This window comes from Micromys minutus (assembly GCF_963924665.1).
Source record: "Micromys minutus genome assembly, chromosome: 13".
Classification (NCBI taxonomy): Eukaryota; Metazoa; Chordata; class Mammalia; order Rodentia; family Muridae; genus Micromys; species Micromys minutus.
The window spans coordinates 5813712-5838320 of NC_137982.1; the positions used below are offsets into that span (position 1 = coordinate 5813712).

General features: G+C 50.7%; 1 protein-coding gene across 17 annotated transcripts in view; it reads left to right on the forward strand.

Moving 5' to 3' along the window:
* RAPGEF1 (Rap guanine nucleotide exchange factor 1) overlaps window positions 1–23385 on the forward strand; it is a 106003-nt gene extending 82618 nt beyond the window's left edge. For 11 of the 17 annotated variants that reach the window (XM_080927107.1, XM_080927104.1, XM_080927106.1 and 8 more), the window contains 15 exons: window positions 5150–5407; window positions 6135–6230; window positions 7796–7881; window positions 9708–9819; window positions 11234–11309; window positions 14590–14674; window positions 15913–16005; window positions 16690–16875; window positions 17320–17404; window positions 17542–17636; window positions 18829–18907; window positions 19005–19106; window positions 19525–19622; window positions 20267–20395; window positions 20950–23385. In XM_080927107.1, the coding sequence (XP_080783233.1) occupies window positions 5150–5407; window positions 6135–6230; window positions 7796–7881; window positions 9708–9819; window positions 11234–11309; window positions 14590–14674; window positions 15913–16005; window positions 16690–16875; window positions 17320–17404; window positions 17542–17636; window positions 18829–18907; window positions 19005–19106; window positions 19525–19622; window positions 20267–20395; window positions 20950–21100 (1731 nt within the window). In that variant the 3' untranslated portion in view covers window positions 21101–23385. The remainder of the gene's footprint in view (window positions 1–5149; window positions 5408–6134; window positions 6231–7795; window positions 7882–9707; window positions 9820–11233; window positions 11310–14589; window positions 14675–15912; window positions 16006–16689; window positions 16876–17319; window positions 17405–17541; window positions 17637–18828; window positions 18908–19004; window positions 19107–19524; window positions 19623–20266; window positions 20396–20949) is intronic. The other 6 variants (XM_080927110.1, XM_080927098.1, XM_080927109.1 and 3 more) reach the window with 2 other exon arrangements.
* Window positions 23386–24609: the final 1224 nt, after the last annotated feature.

The following is a 24609-nucleotide window of genomic DNA, read 5'->3' on the forward strand; positions in this document are numbered from 1 at the left end:
CTGCTTCACCATGCTGGGGACAACAAGGGAATGGTCTAGAGCTTCACTTGGGGACAGAAGTCAGTGTTCCTTGCCTTTGGGCCTTCACAAACTGTGCTTTTGAAATAGCCACACACACACCTCACTAGAATTCTAGGCTTGTCCTCTGTGCCCCAACATTTTAGCACATCAGAGCTCTGGGACCAGCCCAAGACACAAGACTATTTCTCTAGCACTCTGCTCCATCTGACACCAGAGTCCAGGTTCTAGGAAGGCCATGTAATAATGTGACCCCCAAGGGCACACTGCTCCACGGGTAGCTCTTGCCTTTCTACCCTTGTCACTGTGCCTTACACCTGTCCAGGACCTTTCTTACAAGTCTGTGGTGGAGTATTTTTCCCACCCAGGATATGAAGACACCAAGGCAAAGAAGCTAAATCATCTGCTCCTAGTGTCAAGCTAGAGCCAGGGTTAGAACCCAGACCCATCATAAAATGTACACCGTTCATTAAGTTGGTCTTTATGAGCTATTCTGTGGCCAAATAAATACTGAGATGCAGTGTATCTGATCAGAGCTGCCTCTTGGCCTTGGAGAGAGGTGTGTGTGTGTGTGTGTGTGTGTGTGTGTGTGTGTGTGTGTGTGTGTGTGTGTGTGTGTCCTTCATATTGTCAAGCATTGCTACCAGATCTATATGTTATAGGCCATCGGGTTGCCAAAGCCTCAGGCACATGAGAATAGTTCACCAAATTGCTAGGCTGAGCACAGCTCTCTTCTAGTCTGTATTGTGCCTTTCTTAGAGCCTCGGCCATTCGAGTTGACCTCTAATGACACACCGAGCCACCTGAGGTGCACTGGGACTTAGGAAGCTATGTGGCAGAAGAAGGGATTTCAAGGAGCATGGCACAGGAGTGGCTTTGTCTGTTTTTACACTCAGACTACTTACCCAGAACTTACACAGGCAAAACAATTCTGTTCTTTTATGTCCTTGTTTCCAGATTTTTCAAACAGTTTTTCAAAATAAATTCACCAAGAGTGTGTTTTACCAGGGAGAGGGTGATTGGGCATGGAGTGACGATAATGTAACCCTTCTTGGTAAGGTCACATGTGTCACTCTCAGGTGACCTGCCGAAGTGCCTCTCCCAGCCTGGAACAAAAACCAGTGGCCTGTAACAGATCTTCTGACTGGAAGCTCACAGCATCGGCCTCCGAATCTACCATTGGCTTTGAAACCCTGCATTTGTCGTTTGCAAAATGTAGTTCCCATAATTAGCAGACGAACCTCAAACAAGAGAGCTGCCCCTATATAAGACAGCCCCAACGTGGGCATTGGTGAATGGGATGAGGGGAGCAGTGTTACCCAGGACCCTCCCTGCCCGACATGGTCTTATCCCAACTCCAAAGGACCATAGCAATCTCCTCAGGGGACTGTTGGGAGCTTTGAAGCTTCACTTGCTACCTAGCCTGCTGCTCTGGCCACCTTGCTAAAGGCAGATGCTCCGGTGCTGGGGAAGTACTGAGCACAGCAACTAGGGAGGGTCCAAGTGAAGACTCTCAAGTCATGAAAATGACTTCCTGTGACCGTGTTTATTGGCCTTTTGAAAAAGCAGCGGTGTGGTGGCTTATCCATATTTTTTCTTTCTTTTTTTGTTTGTTTTTGTTTTGTTTTTTGAGATGTGGTTTCTCTGTGTAGCCCTGGCTGTCCAGCAACTTATTCTGTATACCAGGCTGAACTGAAACTCGAGAGCCACCTGCCCTTGCCTCCCAAGTGCTGGGCCACTGCTACTACACTACCCAGCTCACATCCATATTCCTAAGAGCATCCAAAACCTAGCCATCCTGAGCTTGTTCAGTGCAGGGATGCCCTGACTCTGGAGGCTTCCTTTACAGACAGCATACACTGTCCTCTTTCGCTGCCATCTAACCAGGAGCTGCAGGTTGGATCAGATCCCTCAGAACTGATGCACAAGCCACCCCTCACACCCTAGCAGCCTGGGCAGCAGAGGAATTAACCAGAGTAGCTGGGGAAAAGGCTGCCCTGCCTCCCTGCGTAGGTAGCACAGGCCCCTCCCCTGACTAACAGAGAGTAAGTCTCACTGGAGCTTGGCCAACATCAGGCAGCTCTGCATTCAAACAGAGGTTGCCTGTCAGCCTTCACTGTCTTTTTTTTTTACTCCAAAACTTGGTTGTTCTTCCAGGCATATCTTTTCAGAAGAGCCAACTGTTTCCATCTTTTCCACCTAACAGTCAGGGCTCAGATCCAAGTGTGATTAGGCTACCCTGTGCCACCTCCCAGCACCACAGGATGTTAAGGGGGGTCTCTGTTCCTTCAGTCAGTGTAGTGAGATGACCCACCGCAGCACTCTGAGCATAACTGCCCAGGTTTCCAGTATCCTTAGCAGACACTCTGTTGCTGGAGCCGGTGCCCCTCTCCTGGTGCTCATTTACTCTGGCACCACTTTACCCCCTTCCCCCAGGATTCCCAACCCAAACAGCATCTCTCAGGCTATAAATACAAATTCCTGCTGCACAGGGATCTCAAAAACAAAACCAAACACTCCCCAGATCCAAAAATAGACTCCAGGCTGCTGTGGGGCTGGTGGCTGTGAGATGACCATCTGTGCCCGTCTCCAAACCCTGGGGGTGAGCATGCTCCTGAAGGGCGGAAGAAGCCAGGACCTATGGAGACAGCCCCCAACCCCAGATCAGAGCAGCTCAGGGCCAGCAGTACTTTATGGTGATTAGAGAGCCTTCCCTGGCACCTCCCGCCCTTAGAAAGGTACTTTTCAAGCTTGGCTTTTGTCCCAGCATGACTGCATAACTGGAATGCCTGAGGAGGCTCTGAGCTGGGGCTGGAAGGGAGGGTAACACCCAGGCCCTTTGTCCCATGCTCACTGCTCCAGCCTTTTCCTGTCCATTGACTCATCTCCACTCACAGCCGAGGTGCTGCTGTTACAGGCGTGGCCATGGTCTGCACACCTTAATAATAGGATCAGGCAACGTGTGACATTCCTATCAGCCCAGCCTGAGCAACATTTCCAAGAATCCTTTCTCAAAAAATAAAAGCAACAGCTGGAGAGGTAGCTCCGCAGTTAAGAACACTTGTTGCTCTTGTAAAAGACCTGAGTTGGAATCCCAAAACCCACATGGTAGCTCACAACTATCCATAACTCCAATCATAGGGGATCCAACACCCTCTTCTGGCCTCTGCAGGTAAACACTCATACATAAAAAATAAAATCTCAAAAAACAAAAACCATGAAACTATTTAAGACACATATTTAGGTAAGTAAAATCAATATCCGGCGTAGTGGCTAGCGCACAGCTGTCCTCACGAGACTGAGACAAGATTACAGATTTGAGGCCATCCTGGGCTACATAGCCTGGCCCTGTTTCAAAAAGAAAATCACACTGGTGGCTGGCAGGATAGCTCAGTAGTAACCATGGTGGCAAACACCTTTAATCTCAGCACTTCTACCTCAGAAAACAAGATGGCCCAGCAGATAGAGGTGCAAGGCTTACAACCTGAGTTGCATCCCTGGGACCCACATGATAGAAGGAAAGAACCAGTTCCGACCTTCAGTCATGTACAGTGGCATGCTCATGTTTATCCACACAGAGAATTACAGTAAATTTTTTTCTAAGCATCTCTTGATCCAGCCAATTGTGTTGCCTTCTGTGAAGAACCTCTCTGCTCTCATGGGGTAGAGAAGGACAGCTAGGTATGTTAGATATGGGCCTCTTGCAGTAGCCATGCTGAGGACTGGCAGGACACTGTCACACTGACTGGCTACAACTGTTCTCTTGAGAAAATTAGTGTTCTTTTCACCCCCGTGGGTGTGGGCTGTCTTTTGAGACAAGGTTTCCTGTGTAGCCCTGGTTGACCTGAAACTCACTGTGTAGACCAAGCTGACCTGAAACAGATCCAGCTACTTCTGCCTCCTGAGTGTTGGGATTAAAGATGTGTATCACCATGCCCAGCACAATAAATGTGTGACCCAGGCTAGCCTCAAGCTCCTTTAGGAAATCTTACTGGTGTACATCACAACGGGCTTGCCCCATTTTAAAGTAAAGACAAGAACTTACTTGTCACACAGATGGAAAAGTAACAAGGTGTAGATGCCTTAGACAGGGAAAGGGAAGTCGGGGGATCTGCAGCCTATGTTGAGAGTCACAGCTGACCCAGATCCAGGATGAGGCGCCTCTACTAGCTAAACTCCATGGCATCCTACAACAGTGCCAGCAGCTGGGCGACACATGTGTCGATCAGTCTGTGCTAGGTGGATGGACATTTCTGATTCAACCGCTAACATCTCCATTCAGTTTAAAATTGTGTTTCTCCTTTCTTTTTCTTATTTCTGTGGGTTCTGAAACTCCTGCATCACAGAAGACAGAGCCCTTGAGTGAGCTGTATGTGTTATCGTTGGCACCCATGATAGGCACATGAAGATGGCAGGAATACTAAATGTACCTCCCTCCTAACTGTCCTCCCAGGCCCTGTCGTGGTTAGCAGCATGTTAGCAATCCTCTAGCAGGCATGATGACATCAAACACCTCTCAGTTTGGGGACTTGGAGCGTATTTCTTGGGTCTCAAAAGCTATAAAGACTTAGGGACCCCTCTCAGTCTGCCATCTGACTTTTCTGTCAAATGAGTAGAAGGAGGAGTCGTGCCTGTGGTTCTGGGGTGATCAGAAGGGGAAGGGAGATGCTGAAACTCCTCATCATTTTTGAGGCTCCTGCCCTTTTCATTTGATATTAAAAGACTAGTGTTTGTCTTTTAAGGGCTAAACCAGAGTTGTCCAAATGAGTAAATGCCAGCGACTTAGATTTCAGCCCTGAGGCTCCTGAGAGGTGGGATGGTAGAGGTTCCTTTCCACATCAAAGGCATGTGTTCAGCATGGAGAGTGGGAGGGATGTCCTGTCCTCGGACACCAGGAATCCACTGCCATATCCTGCTGTTCAGACAGTGCTGTCAGCCTGCAGGTCCCTTTCCGGAAGCAGTATAGTCATGGAAGTCTGTAAAGGGATTGTCTGGTATGACCAACAGCCCCTGTTAGGAAAGATAAGACACGCCAGCCATGCTGAGCCTCAGTTAACCTAACCACCTTTTCTCTTGTCTGTTTTCTTCTTCCCACATTCTTGTTTGTGTGTTTTCTGCCTGGGTTCTGTAGTACAAATCTGTGTTTAGGTCTTACTCCCAGGACTTCATGCCTCATCACCAAGCCTCCGTCCAACCTTTCCTTCCGCCTACCTCCTCTTCCTCTCCACATTTCCCACCTGTCCACGCGTCCCAGAGCTCGGACTTAGCGGTGCCCACCGTAAGCGGTCCGCCTCCCAGCACCGTGGACGGGCCTCTCTCGTCTTCTCAGGACAGCAGCTTTCATGGGAACCCTGTCCGCCTTCCTTCCGAAACCTCTTTCACTGACTCGGTGAGAACTCAGCACACACACATCTGTGCGTGTCTGCACACTGGCCTTGTCCTCCCTCCTGCAGCTCAGTCTGCTGCTGGTTTGAGGCCACTCAAAGCATGAATAGATTGTACTTATGGGGACCTCAAATGTAGTTGAAATTGATCCACCTATTTCCAGAGCAGAAACCAAATCTTTTGTATAGAATTCCTATCACACTGGGAATTGGGCTAGTGACTATTTATTTAGAACAGTAAATTGTCACAAAGGTAAGATAGGAAACACTATGAACTTTCTGTTGTGTGTCTGTGGAGAGCTATAGACTCTTGTGGAGTGAAAGAAGCCAAGGTAAGGTTGCTTGTAGGGCCCATGCAAGGGCCTCTGTGCGTCATCAGAACATAGGGAGGAACTGCATTACAGAGCAGAGGGGACAGACACAGGGACAAAGAAGCTCTGACAATTAGAGGCATTTTTTACATTTTGAGCCATCAAGTGCGTTGCTTCTTGTCCCCTGCCCTGGAGACCCCAGCAGGCCTTGCTACAGTTTGGGAGCCTCTGCAGGCCCTTTTATAAACTGGGGACCCCCACAAGCCCGGCTGCAAGTGGAGCAGCTTTCTGGGAGTTTCCAGAATGTCTCTAAACACTTTGAAGAAGACCCAGCAGGAGACTGGGGCCTGGCTAGCCCAGGGAAAGTGAGGTAGCTCTCGGGCCTGGCCCATTGTCTCTCCTCTTACCCTGTCTCCCCCAGAGTGAAAATGCCAGCACTGAGGAAGCTGGTGGGGGTGAATATGTCAATCTGTACTCCTCTGGCCAGACCAGCGAGGAGCTGGCTCCCTCTCGAGGAGTAAGTAACCTCGGTGGGTGGCCTTGTGCATGGGCTGGCCACTGTCCCCCTCAAGGTCGCTTCCCTTGCAGCTGCTTCTATTGGCTGAGCCCCTATAGGCCTGCTGGAAGCCAACCCATCCTATGGTAGAGGACATGGCTTCCAGTTCAAGGTCTGCCCTGCTTTTGCTTCAGTGAGTGTGGCATTTTTCAGAACCTAGCTGAATGAGTCTCCCAGGAACCACTGGACCCTGGCCCAGCCCCAGCTGCTCCCTGGGATTTCTTCCCATTCATCCCTCAGTGCTGATCCTCTCATTTTACTCCTTTATACTTTTTGCTCTTGCCCTTCAGTTCTTCCCAGCATGCCCTGCTGCCCTCAGCGATCCCTAGGGAATCAGGCAAGTGATGGGAGCCCTGCTGGATATCCACACTTGTCCCTCTTGAGAGCAGACTCCTTACTGGATTATGGAGGTCCGTGCCTAGATTATGCCACTGCCCAGATTGTAGCCTCACAGTACACAAACCTTCTATTGAGCAGGCAGCTTTTCAAATTTGGCTTCAGCACAACGGGCAAATTGAGAGACTTCAGAGGTCACTGTCTCATGAGACCAAATGAAAAGTTCCCGTAGAAGATGAAGTCAGAGGTCACTGTCCCCAGAAGACTGAGAAGTTCTAGAGGGTGAGGTCAGGTTGTCAAGGACAAGGAGTCACTGCCTTGACAAACCCAGACTGCACATCATGGCCATTATTCCCTAGGGCAATGTCCAGGCAGCCATCCCCCCCCCCCTTAGATGTCAACACAACATAAGCTTCCCTCCAGTGGAATTTGGTCTTGTTTGTGAGCTGAACCAGTATCACCACTGGTGACCTATGTCACCAGCAGCACTGAACTCAGGGAATCAAAGCCCAGGCCCCATGGCCCTCTCTGTCCTGCAGTGCCAGCCCCACTGTGTGACAGTCCCTGGTGACAGTCCCTGGATTCAAAAGGCCCTTTTCACCACCACCTCCAGCACAGCCCAGAAACATCAGAGTTGTGTTGTCAGTGGGAACAGAGGCAGCAAGTCTGCACAAGACAGGTCCCATTTGTGAGTTTGGGTAGCTGGTCTTCTGTACTGAGCTGTCACTGGTTACGGGTTATACCAGTGAAGACTGTGTAAGAAGTCAGGGATTTAGGTACAGTGATTAAAGATAGAAGTTTTGAAGGCAGATAGCCTCCTAAGAGTTCAAGTCTACTCTGCCATTGGATGTCCTGGCCGCCAATTTCTGTAGGGAATGGAGGGCTGGTGGTGGTAGTTTACTGAAGACAGTGGAGGAGAGGCATGCAGAGTACTCAGCACAGCACTTGAACTCCTTCAGAGAGTGGATACAGTATCTGTGCCCAGGCTGACAGATGATAGATGTTAGAAGGAACAGCACCTCCCCTCTCTCCAAAGACAGGTGTTGGTCTCCAGAGGGCTTGTTTCTTTAGTAATTAACCCCATTCATCGTTAGCTTGTTCCCACCGCCAGCTGCTGCATAGTGCTGAGAAGACCAACCAACCCCAGCATCAGCCATCTGTCCAAATGCCACCATTACTTCTCTTTGCAGGAACCGCCATCTGGGAAGGATGGACACCCCAGAGATTCTTCGGTCAGCAGCACGTCTGGAAAGGACAGCAGAGAAAATGGGGAGAGGTAAGTGAGCAGGAAGTATCCAGGCCCCAAGAGCCATGGCTGCTCAGTGAGACTGCCTATCTTTGATCTTTCTGATCCTCAAAATTGTCAGTGTTCAGGGTGGAAGCTATAAGGAAACTGAATGATCACTGATAACCTGCCCTCTAAGGCCTTTGTCATGTGCAGTGGGCCTTCCTGCTGACACCTGTGCTGTGTACTCTCCCATGCTTAGGAAGTATAAAAGACCTTCCCATCCACAAACCTGTCACTGTGGGCATTTCTAGTCATAAAGACATATGTTGCTAAGCCATTTTGAAAGGAGCTTATAGGGGCTGGAGAGATGGCTCAGTGGTTGAGAGCTGACTGTTCTTCCAAAGGTCCTGAGCTCAATTCTCAGCAACCACATGGTGGCTCACAACCATCTGAAATAAGATCAGATGTCCTCTTCTAGTGTGTCTGAAAACAGCTACAGTGTACTCACATAAAATAAATAAATAAATCTTAAAAAGAAAAAAAAAAAGGAGCTTACAGCCCAGCCCCTCCTAGGAATACCTCTCATAACTTTTGGGTTTTATGGCCCACAGGCTGTTAGACACCTTGTTCTCAGTGTATTCAGGCTTGCAGAAGGGTAGCTAATTCCTTGGACTACTTCATGCAGTCTGAAGGAGCTGCCAGTGAGCATCCCTGCTGCCTAATGTTGATGCAGCCTTCCTATGAGATGTGCTGGCCTCTCAGGCTTTTCCTTCTCCCCTGAGGCCTCATTGAGTCCTCAAAGGAACTTCTGGCTTATCAGTGGCAGGCCTGGGGCAAGCACTAAGGGTTTTGTTTTTTGCTTTGCTTTGTCTTTAAAAGACGAGAGAAGCAAAGGCCTGCAAGGTGTTTGTACAGGCTTGCATCTTTCCACTCGAATTCTCAGTCTTTACGTCTGTCTGATGATTCCTTCAGGCTGGGTTGTCCTCAAGCATCAGTACAACACTTGGCCAGAAAGGCTTGTGTGTGCCAGGCCAAAGCCGGCTGTGGATTCTCTCACCTGCTTCATTGGAATCAGGTGTCATGTTCGGAGTTCAGATGTCCAAGTTACCCACTTCCTGAGGAAGGACTCTCCCAAGAGCTACTCTTGGAGCTGAACAAACTTCTGATGGTGAAATGGTTAGAAAGATATCACACTAGTGGTCAGAAAGAGACCACTGACTGGCCTCCTAAGGTGCATGGCTCTTCCCAAGCCTGGGGATGTTGGTGCTAACCCATGGTGTTCTCACTGAGGTGCGGGCTTCTCCAGCTCAGTTACAGAGAAAATGTGCCCTGAGGGCCAGAAAGAGGTACAGTGAACAAAGGCCTGGCTGCTGAGGTGGGTCCCAAGGACTCAGTGCTGGAGAGAGAAAACTGACTCTCACACATTTCTTCTGACCTGCATATATATGTGCACTGAGTGTGTGTGTGTGTGTGTGTGTGTGTGTGTGTGTGTGTGTGTGTGTAGATGTAGCCTGAGAATCTTCTTCTTTTGGTCGGATGCTGTTTAGTGCTTTAAGTCTGTCTGTCCAGAGCAAGGGCCCTCCCTCTTTCTCCAATGCATAGCTGCCTGTGTTAAAAACCATCTCTTATGAGATTGAGCACTTGATGGCATAGGACCACATTTGCTAGGTCACATCTTTTTCTTACTGCTAAGCATGGGCTTGGGGTACCAAGGAAGAACTAATCAGACATGCACAGAGGCCTGACTCCTCTTAGGTCTCATTAAGTTGACAATTAAGATTAACCATCACTTGTGTTGCCTCAACCTAAAGGCCTCCAGGGACAGGGAAACCTGAGGCGTGTCTGACTCTTTCAGCACCAACCATTTCTTCCAGGTCCCTGAAGTCACTGGATGCTCTGGAGTCAGTCCAGTCAGAAGAGGAAGTGGATGAACTGTCCCTCATTGACCACAATGAAATTATGGCCAGGCTGACACTCAAGCAAGAGGTGAGCATTCCCCAGACCTGAATCTTATAACCACCAACCAAGAGGGAAAGGAAAGTAGAGAAATGTTGCCCGAGTCAGAAAAGAACCTCAGCTTAAGAAAGCCCTCGTCCTTTTCCTGCTAGAAGAGAACTTGGTCCTCAGAAAGCCTCTCTGAGCCTCATGCCAGTACTCAGGAAACACCCAGCAGTGTTCAGTATAGCCTGCACAGGAGGAAGTCCTCAGCAGTGTGAGGCATGTATGTGCTGTTTAGTAACATAGCCCCTCCCTGTCCTTGTCTCTGCCCATTAAGAACATGGGGTCTAGATACTGATCTGTGCCTTGTTTGAGGAGCCCTATTGATAAGAGCATTACCCAGACGTGTCATGAGAGAGGAAAAAGCCAACCCCAAGAGCCTTCTCTCCTCTGTACATTCTGGGAACTTGGGGTTTAATGGGATATCTTGACCCCTGAGTAGCTTTGCATCTGGAAACTGGTTTGATGGTTGTAACATACAGACATAGGAAAGGCACTGCCCTATGCATGTTCCTGGACCTCCCTGAGTGGCTTCCTAGCAACCCAGGAAGACATATGTCAGCACTTTAGGCCATCAGGTTCTGATAGGGTATGCAGAATCTAGGCAGAGCCTCGGTAGAAAGAAAAGCTAAATTCCTTCTGGAAAATCGGGTCATGAACATAGCCAACCTTCTCCCAGGTAGGAAATCAAGAACTCTCAGAACACTGAAGTTCAGACAGAAATGGCAATCCATGGGTTGCACAGATAAGATATTGACTCTGTCTCCCTCAGAGTCCCAGCCCCACCTATACACCTCTGTCACTAGACCAGATTAAAGCTTGTTTGCCTGTGGAAATAGAGTTGGTCTCCCACTGGCAGGCTGGGTTTGGTTGCCATGTAAATATCCTATGCCATGAGCAGTCTTGGAATGTTTTACACTCTACTAGTGAAGTCCTTCTGAAAACAGCCTGTGGGGTATGTCCCCAAAGAGGAGTCCTGCTTCCACCTTGGAAGGGGACTAAACCTGAAGGTAGCTTGCTGCATGTATGGAGAAAAACATGCCTGGATATCATCTTCCTGTCTCCTAGGCTTAGGGGCTGCCTTTTCCTCTGGAATCTCACCTTTCAGTGAGCCAGGAGGTGGAAATAGGTTGAAACCATAGTGCCCTGACCCCATGCGGCCTCTGGAAGATGATGTACCCTGGTGCTCACAGCATCTGGACAGCTTCCTCAGTGCCCAATTCTTTGTAAGAGTTCTGACCAGTACCCATCTACAAAGTCCATGGGAGTAGGTGGGCTGCAGATGCTGTCTGCTATACACAGTGCTGCCTGCTGCTGCTGACCTGAGAACAGAAGGGACTCGGGGACCCTAAAGCATGATGAGTTTATCGCCTCAGCCTTGCCTCATGCTCTTTTACTCTAGGGTGATGATGGGCCAGATGTTCGTGGGGGTTCAGGAGACATCTTACTGGTCCATGCTACTGAGACAGACAGAAAAGGTATGGCAGCTCTCACTGTGTTGGATTTGTGTCCCACCAAAGGCATCACATGGCCACACTGCACTATCATCTCTCCTGGGTTAAACTTGGGGCCTGATGGTACTTGGGAAGAATAAGGGAGGCTGGCTCCTGAGACCCTGATCCTGTCCTCTCTTGGTGCAAGACAGTGATGCCCTTGGCCCTGTGGGCATCCTGAGAGTGAGCACCGTCATTGGTACCTACTATGTGCTCCAAGGGCAGCCCACTGGATAATGACATGTTCAACCTTGGTATTAAAGTTAAAGCAGCCACAGTGGTATACACCTATGATCCTGGCACTAGAAGGCTGATATAGATGAGTCTGGATTCAGACCCTTTCTTTAAAAAAAAAAAAAAAAAAAAAAAAAAAAAACCTTTTACAACAGCACATGGCCAGCCCCTTCTACCTTTCCTTATATTGAAATCATTCTTTTCTTCAACGTATTTAGTTCACATAGTTAACTAACAATTTCCTAGGAGCAAAATTTGTTGTCCAAGACTGGCCCCACCCTTGCCATCCCCTCTGCATCCTGATCATCTGAGCAGGCTGAAAAGCAGAGGCCATGCCTAGACTGGGAAGCACTTGTTAAGTAGGCTGTGCCAGCAGAAGAGCCATTCATAAAGCTCTGTATGGGAGGAAACTGGGCATCCCGTGAGCTGGTCTCACCCACCAGGTGCCACAGCCAGCTTCTTCTTATTCTCCTTTGTCTTTCTTTTCCTTTTTGAGACAGGGTGTGTGTTCCAGAGGCCTTCTGCCTACACATTATTAAAGGATTTAAAAGGAGCAGAGCATACTCACACATGTCTTTAATCTCAGAATTTGGGAAGTAGGCAGATCTGTGAGGTTCCAGGGCTGTATGGAGAGACCATGCTGTAAAAACAGAGCTAGGCTTACAGCTCAATGACAAAACACCTGCCTAGCCATGAGTGAGGCCCTGGGACCAATCCCCAGCACTTGGAGGCAGAGGCAGGCAGATCCCTGTGAGTTCAAGACCAGCCTGGTCTACAGAATGAGCTCCAGGACAGCCAGGGCTACACAGGGAGACCTTATCTCAAGAAAAACTTTAAAAAACAAGAAAAAAAAGAAATCCTGAAAAGTTGATTAAACTGTAGCTAAAATCACTCTAGACTTAAAACCCTAACCCAGTCAGGTTTGTTTGTTTGTTTGTTTGGATGACTAGGACCCAAAGTAAATACAAAGTCCTAGAAATTCTGAATTAAGAGAATAGTACAAAAACTGTTTACCTGACAGAAACTGAACCCGGAAGACTTCATGCAACCTTACCTTCATCTGAGCCCTCAGAGACTCTTCCCCCACTTCTCCCAGCCATGACAGGAAGACAGTCCACTCAGTTCGAAGCCAACCACAGCCCTGCTATGGGATAGGCTTTTCTCTAGGACCTTGGTTCCCTGGCCTGTTGGGTTTGGGAGTACAGGCAGTGTCCAGGGCTTGTTCAGTGGCACCTCAGGACATCCAGGCAAAGTAGCCATTTTCGCCTCATTTTTATCTAGAAGTGAAGGGCTTTGATGTGAGCTGGCTTCTGGCCTAGTCATGTAAGGCTAACTCTACTGCCCTGCCAGCTGCAGCCAGCTGTAGCCAGGCTACAGGGCTCTCTGACAGGAAGCCCAAAAGCCTTCTGGTCTACCCATGGGTCTGCTGAAAGGAGACTTTTGAACTGAAGTTTCAATAGGATTTGAGGTCCCTACAGAACCAGATTTGGCTTTGCCTGGGAGTCTTACCTGAAACAGAGGCCGTAAGCCACATCAGAGGGGACATGGTACCCATGTCAGATGGCAAAGTTCTTCAGGCAGGTGGCTCCTGCACCAGTGGTCCATGAGTGACTCAAAGGCCCTGGGATGTTCCATGGCTCAGCTGTGATGAGCAGGGCTAAGCCAGACAGGTGAGCAGGAAGGAGGGTGCACTTGTCAACACAGCCTTCTCTCAGGTGGCACTGTGACAAGTGTGGACAGGGCCAGGTTGGGGATGATGTTGATCCCAAACTCAGATCTTGTCCCTTCCTTGGGACCTGTGTGCTAGACCTGTCACTTGGCTCCCAAGCGTCCGTTCCTCTGAAGGCCACTGGAGACAAACGGGCTTTAACCAAGACAGCTCTGTGAGCACTGTAGAGATTACCTTAGGCTCCCACCCAAACGCCAGGTAATACCAGAGCCCACGGCTACCTTATGCAAAGAGCTCTAGTGCCAGCAAGACTAGGCATAGCACAGCCATCCTTGAGTCTGGCATACCCCACCCCACCCCCAACATACACACACCCAGACAGGCTTTTTCTGTAACTCTGGCTGTCCTGGAACTCACTCTGTAGATGAGGCTGGCTTCAAACTCAGAGATCTTTCTGCCTCCGCCTCCCAAGTGCTGGAATTAAAAGTGTGTGCCACTGCTACATGGCACGTGTGACCTGCTGTCTCACACATGAGTTTCTGTACCATCCGGCCTGTGGAGTACGGCTCTAGTGCTCACCAGCACACTAGAACACACTCTGCAAGACACCTCAGCATTTGTACCCTTGCTTCCAGAAACAGATGCCCTAGCTCTGCTCTTTCTAGAAAGTCCCAACATGATCTGCACCCAGCCATATGGTGAGCTTTGCCAGTCCCAGTGTGGTATAGCACAGCCATGCCTGAGTTAGCCCACTCTGCCTCCCATGGCATCCCATGCTTAGTGTCTAAAGGCCTGAGAAGAGAAGTCACAGCAGCAAACAGTGCTCTGGGACTTTAGAGAGCTGGGGGTCATTAGCTGGCAATCCTCTTTCCCTTTGGAAGGATGGGTGCTGCCAGTCTGAGGCCTCCAGCTACTGGGGTTGTAGGTGTCACAGCTGCCCTTGCCCCTTGTGGGCAGCAAGCTACTACTGAGCTTGCAGCACACAGCCATTTCAGCCTCCCCTTGGAACTTAGGATGGGATTTCCCCAAACTGTTTAATTACTAGACCTATTGTCCAAAAACACTGCCTCTGGTTTAACTACAAGAGCCTGCTGGCAAGTTTGAACTATTTCTCCCCATAGCAGTGAGGAGCCATTGGGCCTTAGGACAGCATCTGTGCTAATCTGGGAGTAGCATAGTTCAGAGCCACTGTGCCTCAGGCCCTCCCATAGCTAGGTCCCTGTCAGTAGTAGCCCACACTTGTAAGATGAAAGATCTAAGACCCTGCCTGGCTCTCAGAAAGGATTCCCCACATGATGTTCATGCTGCAAGCCACAGTCCACACCCTGAACCCTACCTACCTAGTTTCTTTGTACCCTGCAGACCTGGTGCTGTACTGTGAAGCCTTCCTGACCACCTACAGGACCTTCATCAGCCCCGAGGAGCTCATCAAGAAGCTGCAATACCGATATCCTTTCCCACCTGCAGCCGGCCTGTGTGACTGTTTCTTTTATACCGTTTCTGAAGCTGTCATTGAGGAAACTGAGGCTGAGCATGTTGAAGTAACTGACTTACATAGTATCACCAGCCCTTGGGCTCTCAGCCCTTCCCAGGTTAGCTGCACCCTATGGTCTTGAAAGAAGTCACTTTTGCTGCCTGTTTCTCTTTCTCTGTCCTTGGCCTACCTGGAAACTAGCTACTAGGCCTGTGACTGCCATCTGCTGGACAGCTGCTGTCACTGGGCAGCTCTCCACATTCTTGTGGGGCTCCTCCACACCTTCTCTTCTCTGCCTCTGACTAACCATGTCAGCACAGTTGTGGACATTCCCTATTTATGGACTCTGAGCACCTGCTAGAGCCTGGCCTAACTGAAAGATTATCACTTAGATCTGCCAGAAAAATGTCAAACCTGACATGCATTTACATTTGGGATCCCACTCGGCTGTGGGACCATTTTTATTTGTTATATAATGGCACTCTTGAAATGGAGAATAGGCAACCAACCTACATGTTCCCACTTCCACCCTCTGCTGCCAGGTCAGTTTCTCAGCCAGCAAGTTTGTGGAGACATTTCCTCCTCAAGTCCTGGGGCAGCACTTTGCTGGGGCCCAGGCAGACTATCCATTCAGTGTGGCTCCCCTTGAGTGCAAAACCCAGGTCAGGGGTCATTGGGGAATGAGGAAGGATGTAGAGAGTTGGTGTGGACAGGACAGCCACAGGAAGCTGTAATCTCCAAAGTAGACCCCAGCTTCAGCAGTCAGGAGTCAGCTGTGAGGGCTGCCATGGACTTAGGGCAACACCTGCAGGCCTACTGCCCTCAGAAGGATGGACCAGCCTGGCTTTCCAAGGCACAAGTTCTCAGGAATAGCCACACCATTGTGGCCACATGGCTAGAGAAGTGGTCTTCAGATGGAAGCCCACCGAATGTGGATGGAGGACTTTCGGGCCTATTCATTCTCTGGGACCTCGGGTGATGTTCCCTCCACCTGAATTCCAACACACAGACCACATGGATGCTGCCAGAAACGGCTTCTGAAACCAGTAGCTCAGGCTGGATCGTGGCTTTGCACATTCTTGATGCACACAGGATAGCCCTTTACTTCCATAACTAAGCCCTCACTCACAGGGTTCCCAGCACCCTGTGTGGGGCGGGGTAAAATTAGCATCCCATACATATCCTGCTGTGGACCTTAACCCACACTTCACATATGAGAAGTTTTCTCCCTTTGCTGACACGTTTAAGAAGCGAGTGAGCAAGAACACGTTCTTTGTGCTGGTGCGAGTGGTGGATGAGCTCTGGTGAGTACCTTGCCTCAGGGTCCCAAGAATGACTACAAATGTTCAAGTCTGTGCATTGCAGCAGGCCGCTAGCAAGCCAGAGGGGTGCAGGCTTCCTCACCTGGATCTGACAACCACTACATTCCGCTGCTGTGGGCTTGGGGTGGTGTGTGTCCCAGCACAGACTACCGCCCACTGGTTCCATTGCTGCATCCCAGCTCTGATAGGAACAGACCCTGCAGACCAAAGTGGGGTGGGTGTTAGGTCTGGAGTTCCTTGTAGGATGAGTCCCTGCCCTATCTGGGACTCTTCCTGTGTTGTCTATGACTAGTTCACAGTAAGACACACATAGCAGCATAGTGGGGCCAAGTGGAGGCTGGATGCATCTCCACGGCTCCTGCCATTTCCATACTTAAGCCTGTTCTGGGTGTGCCACCCATGAGTTCTTGCCCTCTAGTGACATCTTGCTCTTGTATGGTGGCTGTATAATGTTATAAGAAATGGAGCTCAGTGGAGGTGACGGTCTTCAGCAGACACCTGTCTGACATCTCCCTGTGTTGGACCAGGAACTTCCCCAAAACAAGCAAGTGTACTGAGTGAGTTGGCAGGGACCTGTTGCAGAAAGGGACCAGTATGTGGAGCCTGTGAGTAGCATCCTCAGCTGGGGCCCTGGCCTGCCTTTTACCAAGTGCCCTTGGCCCTTAGCCTGGTGGAACTAACAGAGGAGATCCTGAAGCTGCTGATGGAGCTAGTCTTCCGCCTGGTGTGCAACGGAGAACTCAGCCTGGCCAGAGTACTCCGAAAGAACATTCTGGACAAGGTGGACCAGAAGAAGCTGCTCCGGTGTGCCCATTCCGACCAGCCTCTGGCAGCCAGGGGTGTTGCAGCCAGGTGAGGAGCCAATATCTCAGCCAGCCGCACACTGTAGGTCAGAGCTAAGCCCAGCAGTTGCCTTTCCCCACAGCCCTGTGATTAGGTACCCCAGGGACAGACCCTAGGCACCCTGGCTGGGCCTCTCCCCATGGTTGATGTAGAGCAAGGAATCCCATGTTGCTAGAAAAATGGAGCTGGGCAAACGACTATGCCCTGGGCTTTGGTCAGCTCTGGACTTCCCCAACACTGATGTTACCTCCTGTACCATCCTGGCTTCCTATAAGCCTGGGAAGTCTCTCCTGCTCTTTGCCCAGTTGGTGGGGGTATGTCAGGTGGTAGGTGTGAGGAGCAGAGTCAAGAAGGAGGCCAGATACCCTGAGTGCAGCCCTGTGGCCCAGAAGGGCCCATAGGAGCCAAAGCCTACAGCCCTGTTCCAACCTTGCCTCTCATGCTGTGTTCCAGGCCAGGAACCTTGCATGATTTCCACAGCCATGAGATAGCGGAGCAGCTGACACTGCTGGATGCCGAGCTTTTCTACAAGATAGAGGTATGACTGAGTGGCCCTGCAAGGAAGGCAGCTAGCTCTCTGCCTGGAAGCTGCTGCTGGCTGTCCCTATGGAGAGCCCTACACCCAGACCCAGGAGCACCAGAAACTGCAGTGCTGTCTGTTCTGTTTCCATGCAGATTCCTGAAGTGTTGCTTTGGGCCAAAGAGCAGAATGAGGAGAAGAGCCCCAATCTGACCCAGTTCACAGAACACTTCAACAATATGTCCTACTGGTGAGGAGTCACAGCACTTGCTCAGGTCATATGGGTGGCACAGTCTAGGCTTCCTTGGCAGAGAGGTTGAATGGTCAGTCCCTTGGATCTTTCCAGAGTCTGAGCACTACCCTTGAACTGTGGGCAGCAAAGAGAAAGCAGAGCTCGTTGAGGTGGCACCATAGGCTCTGCAGTGCAGGGAAGAGTGCCAGGATTGATTAGTAATGTCTGTCCTGACTTACTGACTGCATGGAGAAGGAACCCTTTCACCATTGTTGCTCATTGCCTCTCTCCATGGTTCCTATAAGGCATTAGATCACATGATTGCTTGATAGAGATCAACTGCTTAGCAAAGGCTTTGATCTATCTATCCCTGGATATTTTGGGGGCAGGTAGGGGAAGGGGTTGTCTCTCTACATAACCCCAGCTGTCCTTAAAGTCAGCTCCACCTGCTTCTGCCCTGCAAGTGCTGGGAGTAAAGGTGTTCACCACCACCCAGCCTGTGTCTGAGTTCTTAAAGCCGAATTCAAATTCACTTTGCCATTTCAAATCAGACCAGGTGCTGACACCTCCTACTACATGCCCCTGCCTCACAAGCCTGCCATGGCCCTAGAGAAAGGTTTCATTGCTTCTCTGTGCTCTTGGCATGGGCAGTAGCCCTCTCTCCAACCTGCATGTTCTGGCTTCTAGGGCATATATGAGCTACTTACCTATTGGAGGCACGGTCTCTAACACGTTCCTGACACAGGTGTTCTTTATAGGATAGGAGAGACGATTAGAATAGCACCTCACCCCAAGTAACACTGCAGCAGCCCTTGTAAACCACAGGAGACTGAGGCTACCCTGAGGTCAACAGAAGACATGAGGCTTGCCTTGGGTTTCAGCCTCAGTTACTGCTAAGGTTCCGAGTTTCCATCCTCCGTTGACTGTCTAAGTGGTTTCCTATTCCTCTGTCAGCTGGTTTCTGAGTCAGCAGCAAGGCCCCAAGATTCCTTTCTCTGCTGAAAAGGTACTTCAACCCCTAAGCCTCCTCTGCAGAAGGAGACCTGCTCTGGACCCCTGCAATGTAGTGCGCACCCTGAAATCAGGGACCAGGATTGTGCATGGGCTTTGGGCTCCTCTGGCACAGGGCTCACACACACTTCATCTACCAGGGCCACTGAGCCTGTGGGGCGCAGTCAGCTCAGCTGCTGCTTCTCTGCCCTCCCTGCAGGGTGCGCTCCATCATCATGCTGCAGGAGAAGGCCCAGGACCGGGAGAGACTGCTGCTGAAGTTCATCAAGATCATGAAGGTAACTGGAATGCCCAGAGCTCTCCTACTCTACCTGGGAAGGCCAGAGCCTCGGGTATGCTGCCCTTGGCTCCTCCCTCACCACCCCCTTCCTACAGCACCTGCGCAAGCTCAACAATTTCAACTCCTACCTGGCCATCCTCTCAGCACTAGACTCAGCCCCCATCCGCAGACTGGAGTGGCAGCGGCAGACCTCAGAGGTAGGTGGTGGGGAGTCTGGGCAGCTGGGATGGACCTGAGCAAGACAAAGCAGGGATCTCTGTGTGACCAAGACTGCTGCCTCTCCCACTTCAGATCCCACTACCTGCTCTCTGCAGGCAGCAGGTCCAAGGGCTGTCATGGTTGGTTGTGGGGTTGTCACCTGTCCCTGTGCCTGGGTCTCAGCTTTACCAGTACAATCCAGTCTTTAGCCCATTCATCCAAATGGCTGCTCTGCACTGAGCACTGCACTGGGCCTGCTGCATGGGTTTCCACACGGTGAAGGCAAGATGAAAGGACGAGTGAGCTCCTGAGGAAGTGTGCTCATGGGTCCGAGACCCTCTCCACAGCGTCCACGGGGCCTGAGTCTGGCATGTTATGAGCATCAGCACATGTCACTAACCCATCCTTATCCTGCAGGGCCTGGCTGAGTACTGCACGTTGATTGACAGCTCATCTTCCTTCCGAGCCTACCGGGCCGCCCTCTCAGAGGTGGAGCCCCCATGTATCCCATACCTGTGAGTTGTCTCTCTCCCACAGTTATTCGGTCACCACGCCTGACCATACAGACATCTCGGTTCCATCTGTCCAGTTTACTGGGTTTTGTTGTTTCATCTTTTAATATATATTTTAAGTGTGTGTGTGTGCGCGCCTAGGTGTGTATGTGTACTGTGTATGTATAGTAGCTCTCAGAGGTCCAAAGAGAGAACATGGTTCCCTGGAACTAACGTTCGCAGTAGTTACGAGCGGCCATGTGGGTGTTAGGAACCAACAAGTCTTCTGCAAAGACAGTAAGCACACTTAGCCGCTGAGCCAACTCCCGTCCCAGCTTTGACTTTAGACTGACTGCTCAGTTAACAGTTTGACATTAGCAACCACAACCCCGTCTGACCCTGCAGCCAGGTCAGCCTCACAGTCCTCCTGGCTTGTCAGGACTGAGCTGATTCTTATGGCACCCACAGGGGGTTCTGATCCACAGTAGAGGGTAAAGTTTCAGGTGAATTGGAAGACTGCCTAAATGTGTGCCCTGGCTTGCTCTGGGGTTCAGCAGCTGCCTGTCATGGGCCACAGTTGGCATCAGGTCCTATGGCAAAGCCAGCACATAGCTACCTCCTGACTTTGTCCCCAATACAGCAACTGCCTTTTGCCTTTGTCCCCTCAGAGGTCTGATCCTGCAAGACCTGACCTTCGTTCACCTGGGAAACCCAGACTATATTGACGGGAAAGTAAACTTCTCCAAGCGGTGGCAACAGTTCAACATCTTGGACAGCATGAGGTGCTTCCAACAGGCGTAAGTGCTGTCTGGTACCAGCCTGGCTCTACTGCAGGGAGGGGCATGGCCAAGAGAGTTAGGAGCCTGCATCTATGGGATGGAGTTTAGTCCCTGCTCCCTAGAGTTTTTCCAGGACAACATGAGGAGATTCATATAAAGGGCTCGACTCCTGGAATGGTCCCTGACCTAGGCCTAGCCCTGTGGTGGCAGCCAGCTTGTCCTCCAATTACAAGGCAGGAAGCAGGTACTCCCTGGGCCATAAGGAAGAGGCTGTCGATCCGGTCTCCCTGGCAGAAGGGGCAGGCTTCAACATCACCCCATTCAGGACTGTGTGTGTGCACCATGTCCCAGATGGATCCACTCAGACTTCCTATGAAGAGCGGCTAGAATAGTGCTAGTTGGAGGCCCGAGCTCAGAGTGGGCTGTTCACTCTGACTGAGAGCTGTTGTCCCCTGTTGGGTTAGGTAGCAGTGACCCTACCAGGCAGATGACTGTGAGGACCCACCCTGTAAGAGGTTCTGGCCTGGCTGTTCAGCTAGCCCTGGACCCGCTGACTGCCACTGTCCCTCCAGGCACTATGAAATCCGGAGAAACGATGACATCATAAACTTCTTCAATGACTTCAGTGACCACCTGGCCGAGGAAGCCCTATGGGAACTCTCTCTGAAGATCAAGCCTAGGAACATAACAAGGCGGAAAACAGACCGCGAAGAGAAGACCTAGGAGCAGGCTGACTGTGATAATGCTCAAGCAGCCAGGAGAGGACCTGGATCGTCCCAGCCTCAGAGCCTGTCCACAGCTTGGCTGTGTGGCAGCGCCGAGTCTGCCGGCCAGATTCCTGCCTCCTTCCCTATGGCTAAAGCCCCAGGGTTCACAGTGAGCTGGCTGGCAGGCCTCAAGACTGGCTTGTGTACTGGTGGCCCCTGGTCTGGTTTTGTTTTCTGTTTTCTGTTGATGCTCCCTCCTGTTCCCTACTGTCCCCTCCAACTGCAGGGGCAGAAGAAACCTGAGCAGCAGACCAGGGGAATGATGGGTTTCACTCCTCCCAAGGCTGCCCTGGCCTTCTTAAGTGGCAGTAAGTAGAGGTCCCAGGACCCTCGGGTAGACTGCCTTCCAGGGTACCTGGAGCCAGGGGAGATAATGGCCAGGAGATGGAAGAAGGAGAAAGGGGCCATGGCAGGCATCTTTTACTGTCCATTTCCTGCCTTTTAAACATGGAGGATGAGGTGTGCCAACCTGGCCCTGAAAGTTTGATGGTGATAGGCCGCAGCCACAGAGCTGACACTTACCACAGTACTGGCCCCAGCCTGTCCTGCCATTCATGGCCCACTGAGGGTCACCTGCTGGGCTGACAGCAGCACCAGTTGCACCTTCTGGCCTGTTGACCCACCACTGGTCCAGCCCCAGCCCCAGCTCACATCACCAGTTCTCTGGGGATCAGGAAAAGGAGGCAGAAGAGAGAGTTCATGCTGAGCTTGGGCCAAGGCTGTGCTTCCGAGTGGCTCAGAGAATGGGGATCTTTAGTGACCTAGGGAGAGGCAAGCAGCCCCTCCATGCTTGCTGTGTGCCTTAAATGCCATCTCCTGTCCCTTCCAGGCCCATGAGTTTCCCTCCTACTGTGCCCCACCCCTGGCAGTCAGCAGGTTTCTAGTCCCTTTTTGTTCCCGCGAATGTCTGTTGTTCCCAAGAAGGCTAAACAGGCGTAGGATGTGAGGGCCTCCAGAGGCCTCCTGATTCCAGGCAGGTGGCAGAGCCACCCCCTGCTACTGAGGTTGACAATCTGATCAGGGTTCAGGGCTAGGATCTCCCTGGCCAGGACTCCATGGCCATCACTGTAGGCTAATTGGATGGGTGCAAGTCAGAATCCAGAGGTGCTGCTGGCCCTGCACCATACCTCCAGTTCAGTTTTGCATGGACAAGCACCCTTTTCTTCTGGTCATGGGGCTTGGTCATATGGATACCAGGATCTCTGTGCTTCCTCAACCCAGGCTCAGAGCAGAACGGCTGGATACTGATTTGAAACAACTGTCACTCTGAACCCCTCCTGGGTTGGTTAGTTGGTTTGTTTGTTTTTAAGCAGCTTTTATCAAATAAGAACTAAGGGGGGCCCTCTTCTGTTTATTTGTGCTGTAAATAGAGAGGGGACATCTGTAAACAGCCCCTTGGCCGGCTCCCTCTGGCAATAGCCGGTACTGGATTGTTTAAGGAGTGTGTGTGTGTGTGTGGAGTCTGGCTTGTGAGTGTGGGTGGGTCTTTGTTTTGTTCCTCTTTTTCAGGTCCTTTCATTTCAGTCTTTGCTCCTACTTTCTGTCCTTCACCAGCTCTGAGTGCTGCTGTGTGGAGTGGGGACGCTGCACACAGGGTCCTTCCTCCAAGCGTTTTAGAGGCTCCTGCAGCCTCCCTCTGTAGCACAGGCAGACATGAGGCCCAGCCTACTGGTGCTGGAGTCAACAGAGGGTCTGTGGCCTGTGTCGACTGGTTTCCAAGAATGAGCTGGGCAGAAAGGAGGGCTCACCTTCCAACCCAGAAAAGCCAGGCCCTCCTATAATCCTGGGAGTGAGCCTTAGGCAGACTAAGTCAAGGGCCAGGGCAGCTCTGGAGTTCCCGTGTGGGGATACTGAGGTGCGATGTGTGGGTTTAACTTATTAGCCAGCAGGCTTCCCCAGTCACCTGCCTCTGGCTGCGGCTGAGCCCAGTGTTCTAGCAGCCTGGCTTCCACATGTCTGTTTCTTAGGGGTGGGGGGCTGGGAGAGCTGTGAAGATCGGTCTTTGTAGACATATTAAGCAGCATGGACAATTCAGTTCCCAGCAGAGGCCAGCCATTACCTGTGGGTGTGGTCTGACCAAGGCTAGGATAAGCAAACACCACATCTGGCTGACCCTTAAGCCTCCCAGTGTGCCATTGTAATATAAACCCCCACTAACCTGTCAGACAGTGCATCTTCCTACAGACAGAACAAGCGCGCAACTTTTATATGAAAGAAAAATAAACAGACAAAAGCCAGTCTGATGCCATATCTGTGTCCAGCCTTTCTGTACCAGGGCTACGTTGGGCCAGTCCCTGCTGTTTGTGGCCTGGGTAAAGGGAAGTGGGTAAGGTGGGGCCTGAGGGCTCTGGTAGACATTGGGTACTCATGGTTCCTGCAAGTTGTCCTCTGACGGCCACACACATTCACACAAGAAAAAATAGAGATGAATGCACAAGCCTACCCTGTGAGAAGGGCCTTCCAAGGTAGGATTAAAGCACCAGGCTTTAAAACTTCTGCCTTCACCGTGCTTCTGAGGGTCGTTCAGTGCTGTGTCTTTCCAAATACAAGACACTGAGGAAGACCAAGTTGTTTTCAGAACCATGGAAAGTCCTCAGACCCTGGGAATGAAGGGCACCCAGAAGGACAGATCACACCCAGCACCTGACTAGAGAGATGAAGGCAGGTATCTGAGTTCGAGGCAACCCTGATCTACCAAGTGAGTTCCACAACAGTTGGGGCTATGCTCAGAAACTCTGTCTTGAAAGACAAAACAAAAACAAAAACAAAAACAAAAAAAAAAAAAGAACAGATCTGTAGATGTCTATATCTTTGCAGATAGGTGATTTTTGAGTGTGGGTGATGTACTTGCCTATATTTCTGTGCACTTGTCTTTTCAGGTGTCCTTAACCACTGGGCCATCTCTACAGCCAGACAGATCTTTATTGAAATATATTTATAATGCTACTTCTGTTGCTTTTGGGAGGGAAGCAGTTAAGACAGGGTTTCTCTGTGTAGCCCTGGCTGTCCTAGAACTCACTCTGGAGTAGACCAGGGTTGCCTTGAACTCATACAGATAGAGATTCACCTGCCTCAGCTTCCCAAGTCCTGGGAGTAAAGGTGAGCACCATCACTTCCTAATTATTATGAGCACTATTTTTATTGACTATTTTATTTACTTACATTTCAAATGCCCCCCTTCCCAGTTTCACCTCTGCAAACCCCCTATCCCATCCCCCTGCCTCTATGAGGCACTCCTTCACCCACCCACTCCTCACTTCACCCTAGCATTCCCCTACACTGGGACATCAAGCCTCCACAGGACCAATGGGACCATTATCTCCCATTGATGCCAGATAAGGCCATCCTCTGCTACCTATGCAGCTGGAGCCATGGGTTGTTCTATGTATACTCTTTGGTTGGTGGTTTAGTCTTTTGGAGCCCTGGAGTATCTGATTAGTTTATACTGTTGTCTTCCTATAGGGT